Source organism: Elephantulus edwardii, unplaced genomic scaffold (assembly GCF_000299155.1).
Source record: "Elephantulus edwardii isolate Elephantulus edwardi_28Jun2011 unplaced genomic scaffold, EleEdw1.0 scaffold00138, whole genome shotgun sequence".
In the NCBI taxonomy this organism is placed as follows: domain Eukaryota; kingdom Metazoa; phylum Chordata; class Mammalia; order Macroscelidea; family Macroscelididae; genus Elephantulus; species Elephantulus edwardii.
The window spans coordinates 1179030-1190919 of NW_006399888.1; the positions used below are offsets into that span (position 1 = coordinate 1179030).

Sequence of the window (11890 nt, forward strand, 5' to 3'; positions counted from 1 at the left end):
TGGCCTCAGGAGACCCGACACAGCAGCCTCCCCACTACAGCCTGACACCTCTTGATCCCCCCCTTCTTGATAATGTCTCTCCATAGACAGGGTGGGGGCAGCCCTGCGGTGCCATTGCTGATCTGTCCCCTGGGCTCCGGGTGACCCCATCTGTGGCTTTCGAAGCCATGTCTGTGGCCGCGCTCTGCCTGTTGATGGAGTCCTATTCCATGGACGGGTTGGCAGGATGATGAGCTGTGAGCCGCCAGATGAGAGAGGCAGGAACGTGGGGAAAGAAGCCTGGATGAGGGTGAGGGGCAGCCTTTAAATTTCTGGGTGGGCTCTCTCCTCTGGGCCTGTGGAGAGAGACTGAAGTCCAGCGAAACTACCCACTCCCAGGTGCTGGGGGGGTGGGCGCGGGGCAAAAGAACTCAGCCACCCCAGAAAGAAATTCTCAGACAATTCTCTTTATCAGGCAGAAAGTCCTAAGTCTTTTTTAAAAGGAGGAAGGGCACTCGGAGTTGGGGGTCTCTGGTGGTGAGTTCTGACTTTGCCACACTTTGTCCTAGTCTCCTCTGACTAATCAATTGAGTAAAAGAATCTGAGGAAGAGGAAGATTGGAGGTGGATGGACATAGTGAAGACAACAAAGGGCTTCAGGTGGAGCTGGTGACCATGCTGCACAGGATAGGGCAGGGTTCTGACCAGTGGTTCGTAAGGTCGCTGTGAGTCCTGGTCAACCAGGCTTCACAATAGTGAAGCTAAGGATTAAGGCTCAGTCCATGGACAGTATAGAGTCAGTCCGTCAGCAGGGTTGGGGTCACTTTATGAGCAGTGGGCGAGGGGTCTAAGGGAAAGGTTACAGGTCAGTTGAAGCCAGAGTCTGGCATGTGGTTGAAGGCAGGAAATGGAATTAACTTTCTGTGTAAAGCAAACTTCCCCACACAATTCTCTCAAATCCATAAGGATCACCAGTCCTGAATGAAGTGAGTCTCCACCCACTTCCATCCCTGGACTCCGCCCAGGCCTGACTTTAGGGAGCTGACATCCTGAGTCTCCTGGTCTACATTCTCCTTGCCTATCTGAGGGTGTAGGAGTGGGTGTGGTGGGCGTCGAGGACATGGAGGTTCACGTAACCTTGGTTTTGTATCTGTCATCCCATTCCACCTCCACCTTTGGACAAACTGGCAAGATCCTCCTTTTATATCACAAGGGGACTTGGGTTTTACCTCCTTCCCTAAGGAGAACTCTGGAGACATGATGTGTTGCATTTTGTGCTGCTCTCCAAAAGATCAGAGCTCTGGTGGCCTAGTGGTGTGGAGCTGCGCTGCAATACCAAAAGCTCAAGGTTCAAGCCCACCAACAGCTCCGAGGGAGAAGGGTGGACAATCTCCTCCCTTGCAAATTAAATTGCCTCTGAAAACCCTCTGAAGGGTCAGCTATGAGTTGGTTCCGACGCAGTGACACACAACAACAACCAAGAGATCAGCAGTTTGAATGCACCCGTTGTTGTATTTGAGAAACCCAATGCAGAATCACTTAGTTAGAATCGACTCAGAAGCAATTGAATTTGGGTTTGTTATCTCCCTAAAAGGAGCTTTGGTGGGGCAATGCATAACATATCAGGTTAGTAACTAAAAGGCCAGTAGTTTGAATCCACTGGCTGCTTCAAGGAAGAAAGATGGAAAGTTTCCTCGTAAAGATTTACAGTCTCAGGGACCTCATGGGGCGTCTCTGTGAGTGGAACCAAGTAAACAGCAGGGGATTTGGTTTTGGTTTTTACTCAGCTAGAGATCTAGAAGAGTTGCACTTCCATCCCAAAGGCACCCGGTTCAAATTCACCAGTTGCCACACTGGAGAAAGGATGGCCAGTCTCCTTTGATGTGATGACTCACAGCCTCTGAAAACTCACTAGAGGGTCAGTTATTAAATGAGTTGGTGCCAACTCAACAACAACAACAACAACAGAGAATTCAGGATAATTACGATAAAAGTCTCAATAGCACAAAGATCTTCCAGTAAGACACAATTCAAGATCCGCATCGTGAAGGAAATGAATGCTGCTCACATCTGTCCAGGATCCAACTCTCTTGTCTTTATCTAAAACGAGGGCTGGATAGTCTTCATAAGTAATTTTCTAGGAAAGGACACTGAGGCACGGAGATGCAATGATGCACCAAGCCAGTTGCCATAACAAAGGCCTTTGCCATCTCTGAGGGCCCCGGGGAGGAGCACATGCCTGGTCTGGCCATGGAATTGCTCAGAGTGTTAACTCCAAAGTCCTTTTTTCCCTCCTTATGGTTCTGTTCCTGGTACAACAGCCTTACTCGGGGGGGGGGGGGGGATCATTCCTTCCTTCAGCAAAATATTTCCCCAGCATTTAGCACAGAACCTGGCACAAAGAAATCCTCAATAAATGTTTGCTGAAGAATTGAAACAACATGCAAATAGAGCCTCTAGCTCCTCCCTGCTGGCCTCAGTCCAGCGGTACGCTGGCAAGTGCCTTCCAGTTGACACTTCAGAGGGAAAACAGGCTGATGCGTAGTGTTTGCCAATGTCTGTGGTGTAAACACCCCTGGCCATACTGATTTCAAGCTGCCCTTGTGGTGTCACTGAATGCAGAACGAGGAAGAGATGCACAGAACTGGCTCTCACAAACCTGTGGATCCTGGCCCTGGCTCCCAAGGCCCATCTCTACCTTCTCTGTTTGCTTTCCTTTGTCTCAGCATCAACTCAGCTGCTATAGGAGTCCTAAAATGAGCTTCCATCTTGCCAAGATTCAGATTTCTGGACATCGTATTGTGTATTTCCAGTCACAACAGGACCGCATGCCCCTGGAAATTTGCGTGGTACTGATCCTACCTGGCCTTGCTGGACCTACTTAACCTTGGATTTGTGTGAACTGTGTATGTGGAGGGTGTGAGTGAGGGGGTTGGAGGGTGTGTGTATGGGCCAGTGCCCAGCTCTGTGCTGCTTATGTTCTTTTTGCAAAACTCCATGATCGGCTCACTAGTTACAAAGAGGGGGTGGGTAGTCACACCTTTGCTCACGTGAAGCCAGCTCCACAGCTGAGATCAATAGCATCATCCATGTATCAAAGACTATCTCAGTGTGAACAGTTGAGCATCACTTGGTAAGTGTTACTGTGTCTATCTGAGTCACTCAGCTGCTGTTGCTGCTGTTATGTGACGTCCAGTTGGAAGTGACTCCCAGCTGACCCTCCAGCAGTTTTCAGAGGCTGTATATAACACAGTTTGGCTGTCTTGCTCCTTCAGAGCAGCTAGCAGATTTGAACTGTCTGCCTATGAATTGGCAGCACAACACCTTATCCAGTAGGCCACCCGAGCTCCCTGAATCACCCAGGGATCTTGTTTCTATAAAATACTGGCCAAAATTGAGGAAGTGGCATTTTTAACAAGCTCCCAGGTGATGGTGAGGCTGCCAACCCTGAGGCCACATCTTGATAACAAAGCTGTTGGCTGTGTGAGGGATGATGCCTCCATAGCTTGGTTCCCAGAATATCACAGACACCAGCTCACATTCTTCCCACCTTAGAAAATATACAAAACAACGTGAAATATTGTCTCACCCCAGTAAGAATAGCAAAATTTAACAAAACAGCAAACAACAAATGCTGGCAAGGTTGTGGAGAAACTGGAACCGTTATTCACTGTTAGTGGGAGTGTAAAATGGTGCAACCACTTGTGGAAGGCGGTATGGCGCTTTCTCAAAAAGTTGCAAATAGAAATACCATTTGACCCAGCAATTCCACTACTGGGAATATACCCTAAAGAAACCAGAATTGCCACCCAAGCTGACATATGCACACCCATGTTTATTGTTAGTTTGTTCACAATAACAAAGAGTTGGAAACAATCCACGTGCCCATCAACAAATGAATGGATAGAGAAGCTGTGGTACATTCACACAATAGAATACTACACTGCATTGAAAAACAAGGAACTCATGAAATATTATACAAAATGGGTGATACTGGAGGACATTATACTGAGTGAAATATCCCAGTCACAAAAGGACAAATGTGGCATAATGCCACTGTTGTAAAACAGTGGACTGGGGGGAAACTAAGAAAAGAGGGGATAAATAATCTATACAGCATTGAACCAGACAAAGGAGAGAACTGTATAAAGAGAATATATAATTAGGTATTATTGACATGACAAGAGTCCAGAATAAGAGCTGCATAGTAAAGTGGTCTGGGGTGGGGGGTGGGAGTTGTATAACAATGAAAGAACTTTTTTCCCCAAAGAAAAAGGCCATCTGGGGGTAAGGGGAGACAGGGAAGAAAATGTGCAACAATGAAGATATGAAACCCAAGTTCTTTATAAACTTTCATTAAAATCTCAATTACAAAAAATACTTCCCTAAGCTTTGCCTCCAATCATCTGCTGTCCTCACATGCACTGACCTCAGCCAAGTTTCTCAGACATGCTAGCTCCCTGGCTTATGTTCTGCTCACTCCTCGCCTACCCACCACCCCATCTCCACCATTCCACAGCAATGGCTTCTATGGACCAGTAAAATAACAAGTGTCTCCAGTCTTAACTGACCTTGACCTGTCAAAGACACCTAGCTTCACACCATCTTTCATATTGACCTTCATGAAGCTGTAGGAGGTGGCTTAACCCCACTGGCTAGTACATCTTCCTCTGTCTGGCCTTTAGACACAGGTTCTGCTCGCCTCCTTCCCCCTACTTTTCTCTGTCTCCAGCTTCCCATGGCCATGCATATGTCTACCTCAGATTTTTCCTAGACCTCCAGGACATATGTTCTCTTAGCACTTGATATGTTCTCATAGCAATATTAAGGCCATACCCAAAACTCTGCCATTCCCCTGCCACCCTACGCTTCCTCCAGGATTCTCTATCTCATTGTGCATCTTGTCACTTGAGTTAGACAATGCCACCTTTGATTCCCTCTTCCTCCTAACCTCCCAGACCAAGCCCAGACATCTTCCATCAACCCTATTGACTTTTAACTTTTAATCCACCAGCTTCTCCTCAGGAGAAGGATGGGGCATCTCCTTCAGTGCCGTTCACAGCCTCTGCAAACCCACTGGAGGCCAAGCTACGTGTCAGTTCCAACTTGACAGCAGTGAGCCGGCTTTGAGTGACCCCTCTCTTAAATGGCTCTGAGGCTGTGGTGGTTCGGTGGTAGAATTCCCTCTTGATTTCCACCCAGAGCTCCTCATGGACAGTCACCACCCCCTGTCATTGGAGGTGTGGGTGTTCTTAGGATGCCTAATGGGGAGAATAGAAAGACAGGTGTACTGATTGGCTTCCAGAAACCAACCAGGGCGAGAGAGTGTTTCTTTCGTTCATAGTGCACAGGTGACTGCAGTGGCCCTGCTGTTGTTGTTGTCATTGTCAGGTGCCATCAAGCTGATTACGACTCCTGGTGATTCTATGAACAACACATCGGAATCTTGCCCTATCTCACTCCATCCTCATCATCCCCAAAGGCTTCGACACTTCAGAAGGAAAACAATGAGTCAATCCATCTTTTTGAGTGTCGTCTTCTCTTTCTCTGACCTTCCACCTTCCCCAGCATGATGTCTTCTTCCAAGGACTGCCCCCCATCCCCCGACAACGTGCCCCAAGTATGTGAGATGAAGTTTCACCATCCTTGCCTCTAAGGGGCCCTCTGGTTACTACAACGCTTCTAACGAAGCGAAATCTGATAGAGGATCCCAAAGGCCTGCCTCTGGGGCTCTACCCAGCACTCCTGAGGTCCTATGTCCAGGCTGTCCTCCAGCCCCCTTGCAGCCCCGTGGTGCCCGTTCCCCTCCACGCCCTCAGCACTGTTTGTGGTCTGAAATCCACTCTGCTGGCTATCTTGCTGGTCGTGACTGGCCAACTCCGCTAGGCCATGTTCTGTTAATTTTGTTAGACATGATAACCCTGTTGTGGTAATGCTGGGTTTGTTTTTATTTATTTATTTAAAAAAAAACCACAACATCTACTTCAGTCTTCTATTTGGGACACAGATTGAAGAATTTATAGGTGAAACAACATGATGTCTGGCATGTGCTTTGGAGGACTCCAGCCAGAAGTAAATAAAGTAAATAAACATTCCATGAGGGAACAAAGGAGCAAATAAATACCGTCTTTCGGTTCCTGTTCACAGCTGCAGGGCCTGCAAAGATGCTGGCTGTCCCGGAGACCGGCCTACAGGGGCTGTACATTGGTAAGACACCCCCCCCCACCCCGTCACCCCTTATCCAAGATCCAATCACCTCTGGCACAGAGACCCAAACCCCTGTCTGTCCCCATGGGCCTGTCCCAGCAGAGATTGAGTCAGTGTGCGTGTGTGCACATGATGCAGGTTCCGTGTGCACAGATGTTTGTGAGAGTGCTCCTGCACAAGGGCAGGTCTGTGTTACCCCCTGAGTGAGAGAGAGAGAGTGTGTGTGTGTGTGTGTGTGTGTGTGTGTGTGTGTGTGTGGCCTGTGTGTATGGGACTACATGGCTGTCTGTGTATTTGTGTGTTGTATAAATGCATGGGCAGGTTTGTGCTCACAGGACTCTGTGTGTGTCTGTGTGTGTGAGAGAGAGCGAGAGAGACAGACAGACAGACAGAGACAGAGAGAACATGCACACGCTAGAAGGGTCTCCGCCCACAGTACTGTGTATGTGTGTGTACATGCTTGAGTCAGAGCTGTGTTCACAAATCCTCTGTATGTAAGAATGTGTGCACGTGTGTGGTGCAGTGTGTATGCACAGGACTGTGTATGTGGGGGTGTGTTTTGGGCAGGGGCTGTGTACATGGGACTGTGTGTGTGCACATGTGCATCTGCCCGCAGTGGGTCCCTGTGCCCAGGGCCTGTGTGAGCCTTTGTGGCAGGTGGCCCTGTGCGCACAGAACTGTGGGCCTGAGCACGTCGGCCGGGCCCGGGCTGGGAGCAGGCTCCGGGTGCTCTGCAGGGGTGGGAGGCAGGAGGGACACTCCTCAGGAAGTCCAGTCACAAAGACCTGGTGGGCTGGCCCTTCCTTCCTGCCTCCCTTCCCAGGCTGCGACCTCAGCAGCTTGGCTCCTCAAGCCGGAGCTGGTGGCAGGGCCTAAGCCTGTGCTGACGGCCTGAGGAAAGTGAGGACCCTATCATGCCCCACTCCCTAGCACCTCCAGACAGACTGCAGGTGCTTCCAAGAGTCCCCTTCTCCCTGGCCCCTCGCCCATGTTCCCAGGACACCCAAGGCCAGCCAGGGATAGGGCCTGTCTAGGACAACACAGCAGGGCTGTGACAGACACCGCAGGCCCTGCTCAGCCTGGAGTCAGACAGACTTGCCTTGCAGAAGATCCATGGCCTTTCTTCAGTGAGACCTTCTTAGTCTCACTGGCCAGCCTCCCAAGCCCTCTGCACAGGTCTCTGTCTGTGATAACCCATGGATGATTGTCGAGCCCCTGGAATGGACGATAGCAAAGCTAAGTGGAATGGTGACAAGTCCACACATGAATGAGATCCATCCAGTCCCCTTCTCCTTGACCTGCCCAGGCCTGAGGCTGCCTTCCAGCAGCTCCACACCCCTGTCACCAGAGGTTGAACCCAGATCTGCTTCTGCAGGAGGATCTCAGGGACATTGGCCTTCCCAGCTCAGGTCATCCCCTGGCTTTGTGCTCAACCCCCAGCTCAGGGAAGATGTAGGGAAGAGGCTGCCCTCCCTCTCTTTGTCCTCTCCAAGAGGCCAGCTGGGCCTGTCTGTGGGCTTTTACAAGGAGTGGGGGATGAGGGCAGCACCTCAAGTCCTGATTAGAACCATGTGGCTGGACATTAGAGGGAAAAGAAGTAGCCCCATCTCTGACCCAGAAGTCACCCCCACCCAGTTAGGGGTGTAGTTCTCTGGGCGTCTTCCGCTCCCCACCCTCCAGGAGCACTCTTCCCCAACCCTCCTGCTCTGTGGCTGGTCTCAGTTCCCCCATCACAGAACTTCTCTGTTTTTCTCCCCTGAACCTGTTTCTCCGGGGCGGGGGGAGGCGCTGAAGCTTGATAACAGGCCCCAACTCCAGGTTTGAAATGAACACTTACTCACAGGGCCTCCACTTGCTCCGAAAACCTCGTCCATTGTCAGTACCTTTATGGGACCAAGCCCTGGTCTAGGGTCCCAGCGGTCTCCAGGTCCATGCCTTCTACCCCCATCCCACCTTATCCTACCTATCCTACTCTGTAAGTCCCCTCCCTTAGCAAGGGGCCCCTCTCCTTGGCTCACCAGGGACTTCCCATTGTCAAGGTTGGGCAGGGCTATCTACTACCTGCCCCCTGTCCTGGTGGTGCAAGGTGACCTATTCTCTTTTCTCTTTAGGCTCCAGCCCAGAGCGGTCTCCAGTGCCCAGCCCACCAGGCTCCCCAAGGACCCAGGAAAGCTGTGGCATTGCCCCTTTGACACCATCACAATCTCCAGTAAGCCTTCACAGAGACCAGGTGGTGGGTGGGTGGCCTGGGGACATAGGAGGGTATTGGGGCTGCTGAAAGCCAAGCCCTGTGCCTGGCACAGCCCCGGCAAAGAGCCCTGGGCTGAGAAGGAGGAATGGCTGGGGTCACCACCATACCTGCACACCCCAGCCATGGGTCCTCCAGGAAGAGTGGCCTTGGATGATCCCAGACTGGAGATTGTTAAATTCTATTGAGATGACCCTCAGGTGACTCCTGGGGCCTCTGCAGGTGTGCCTCTGAGCATGAGATGTTTCTAGGTCCTCAGAGCATTGGATCTTTCAGAAGAACCCCTGTACTCCGGTGTCACCCATGTTGTAGTTGTGGGCTATTGAATTGAAGCTGACTCTGTAGCAGGTTTCCAAACTGACCTCGTGGTGCAGCAGTCGCATACCTGACTCCAGCAGGTTTTCAGAGACAGTAAATTGCATGGGAGGAGATTTCCCATTCTTCTCTCACAGAACAGCTGGTGGATTCGAACGACGTGCTGGATGACTACGTCACCCATAGTCTCCTTAATCAAGGGAAGGGAGACAACATTGCTTAAAGAACAAACAAGTCTGTTTTGGAGGAAGTTCAGCCAGGGTGCTCAGTAGCCTTCAAGGCAAGAACAGTGACTCTTGATCTGACATACTTCGGGCCTGTCGTTAAGAGGAACCAGCTCTTGGGAAAAGGCAGCATGCTGGGAAAGGGGGAGGTTCCGAGAAAGAGAGGAAGACCTCGAACAAGATAGATTGACACGGGGAGTGTAGAAATGAGCTTGAGCGTGTGAGTGATAGGGGAGTAGGGTGTGGAATAGGCAAGGTCATGTTCATAGGACCGCTAGGAGTCGTGGTTGACTTGACAGCACATAGCAACAGCAACAGCTAGAAGGATCCAGGACAGAACTCTGCAAGTCCCCTGTGCCCCACCCCATCCTGGGTGACACAGTCCTGGGCAATCCAGCCTGGAGAGATGCTCTGTCTTCAGTGAGTTCAAGCTGGTTGGAGAAGGCAGGGGCCATTCTAGGCTCAGGCAGGAGGCATTTCTCCTGTGCCACAAAAATCTGAAGTCTGGCTTGTATCCCTGGGGTGAAATTGACATGAGCCCACATTTGCCTGCAGGAGCAAAATTGCTCCCAGCTGGGCCCAGGCTGGTGACAGGCTGAAGGATGGCTGGAGATGGGGGTGGGGCAGGTGGCCGAGGAGGGAGAAGGGAAACAGATAGAAAGAAGGAACTTGAGGCGACCTCTGGTGGCCTAGTGGCAAGAAGCTGCACTGCAATCACAGAGGTGCACGGTTCAAATCCACCAGATGCTCTGCTGAAGAAGGAGGGACAGTCTCCTCCTGTACCAGTCAGATCTGATTTGACGGCACACACACGCAAAAATAATAAAATAAAATAAAAAGAAAGAAGGAACTTGAGCCAGAACCCGCACGGGGCCACCTGCGAGCTCTGAGGCTTTCTGAGCTGCTGGCATCTCCAGGGCTCAGCCTATTGCCTCAGGGGAGGGCGCCCCACCACCCCCAGCAGGCAGGCAGGTGGAGGTGGACCAGGGCTGGGTGGGACACCCCTCCTGCTGCCTGCTTGCTCATTCCACGTCCTGCCTTTGCAGAAGCCTGAGACCCGAGCCCCACAGCATCCACCCTTCTCTGTGGTGGTGGCAATCGACTTTGGCACCACATCCAGTGGCTACGCCTTCAGCTTTGCCAGCGACCCTGAAGCCATCCACATGATGAGGTGAGGGCAGCTGGGCTGGGGTTAAGGGATGGGGCGAGGTAGGCCTGGTCCTGGAAGTATTTGTACTGAGGAGACATGATGTCTCTCCTCAGAGTCCTTTGTACTTCAAATCCAGGGGACCTTGGTTCATGTGGAGAAAATGTCAGGCTTTACTTTTAACGCAAAAAAAAAAATTTATTGAGATATAAGAAACATACAGTAAAAGGAGCTCTGGAGGCCTAGTGTGTTATCTGTTGAGCTGCTAACAGAAGGGTCATTGGTTCAAATCCTCCAGCTGCCTCTCGAGAGAAGGGTAAGCTGTGTCCTTTCATCTTTCAGTATTTCGATGGAAGGTCACTCTGAGTTGGAACTCACAACTCATTACTGTGGAGTGACTCATAATTGACCCTGCAAATGACACAGAAGGGGATTGCCCTGCCTGTTTTGTCCTGCAGAGCAGTTGGTGGATTTGAACTGAGTGCCTTTGGATTGGCAGTGCAGCTCCTTACCACTAGGCCACCAGAGGTCCTTCTTTTATGCATATAATGTTACTGTTGTTGTGTGCCATCGAGTCATCATCAACTCAGAGCTGACCCTCCAGAAGGTTTTCAAGGGCATAAATCACATGGCAGGAGATTTCCCTTCTTTCTTCTGTAGAGCATCTGATGGATTTGAACTGTGAACCTTTATGCATATATATATGTTTTGTAAATAAAAATTATTATTATACTATTTGTTTTATTTTAAACTTCAACACTCCTTCGGTAAATGTTTCCTGTTGAAACATACAAAGCTACTATTTCCTTTAACCACTGCATAGTATTCCAAGGTACAGATGTGTCCAAATTTCCCCATATCCCTGCTGATGGCTTGAGGGGTTTTGTAATGTTTTACTACTATGAAGAAAACCCTGCTGTGTGAATATGAAAACTTGTGCAACGATTTCTACAGGCTGCATTCCTAGAAGTGAGTCTTTGGCTCAACACCTCAAATGACTTCTCAGATTAATGAAACAACTCGCAAGAGTGGATGTCTGGTTTAAAGACTTAGGACCTTAGTTTTAGGGGTAAAATCAGTCGGCTGGTATCGCGGAGATCATGCTCCGTGTCCTTGTGAGGTTAAGTACCATCTAGGGGTATTTAAAGCTTGCGAGCATCCATCTGAGATACAACAGTTGGTCTCTAGTCACCTGGAGCAAAAGAGAAAAAAGGGAACTGAAGTTTCAGAGAAGAAATGAGTCTACAGGGCTGACATCCAACATAACGAGCCTCCTGGTAGCTGTCACAACTAACTCTTCTGATCAGGGTCTCAGTGGAAACAATGGGAGAAAAACTCAAAGTAAAAAAAATCCACACTCACTGGGCCACTTGAGACCCTCTAGAGTATCACCCTGAGATACGCTTTAAACCTTGAATTGAATTAAATTGATTTGAATTGAATGTCAGTTGAATTGGACTGATAAATGGTGATCCTCGAAGGTCATCATTTATCAAACTAACAAACTGGCACATAAAATAAAGGCTATCATACGTGAGTAAGTGCTTCAGTAGAAAAGGAAAAAAATTGATACAAGACTGAAAGGTCAACACTCTAAAGCAAGGATAGAGAGGCAGGGAGACTAGGGCACTGGAAACGCAACTACTACAATGCAGTTAGAATGTTGAGGCAATAGAAAAGATGTAATTTATGTCACTGAACACTTTGTATAGGAATTGTTAAAAGGGAACCTAATTTATTTTATAAACTTACACTTAAAATTATATATATA

At 49.5% G+C, this 11890-nt stretch overlaps 1 protein-coding gene across 4 annotated transcripts in view; it reads left to right on the top strand.

Annotated features, from left to right (window-relative positions):
• Window positions 1–6123: 6123 nt before the first annotated feature.
• The window catches only part of HSPA12B (heat shock 70kD protein 12B), a 17067-nt gene continuing 11300 nt past the window's right edge, over window positions 6124–11890 (top strand). Inside the window, exons 1-3 of one of the 4 annotated variants that reach the window (XM_006894204.1) lie at window positions 6130–6185; window positions 8297–8394; window positions 10019–10143. In XM_006894204.1, coding sequence (XP_006894266.1) covers window positions 6143–6185; window positions 8297–8394; window positions 10019–10143 — 266 coding nt within the window. In that variant the 5' untranslated portion in view covers window positions 6130–6142. Of the gene's footprint in view, window positions 6186–8296; window positions 8395–10018; window positions 10144–11890 lie in introns of all 4 variants that reach the window. The other 3 variants (XM_006894205.1, XM_006894206.1, XM_006894207.1) reach the window with 3 other exon arrangements.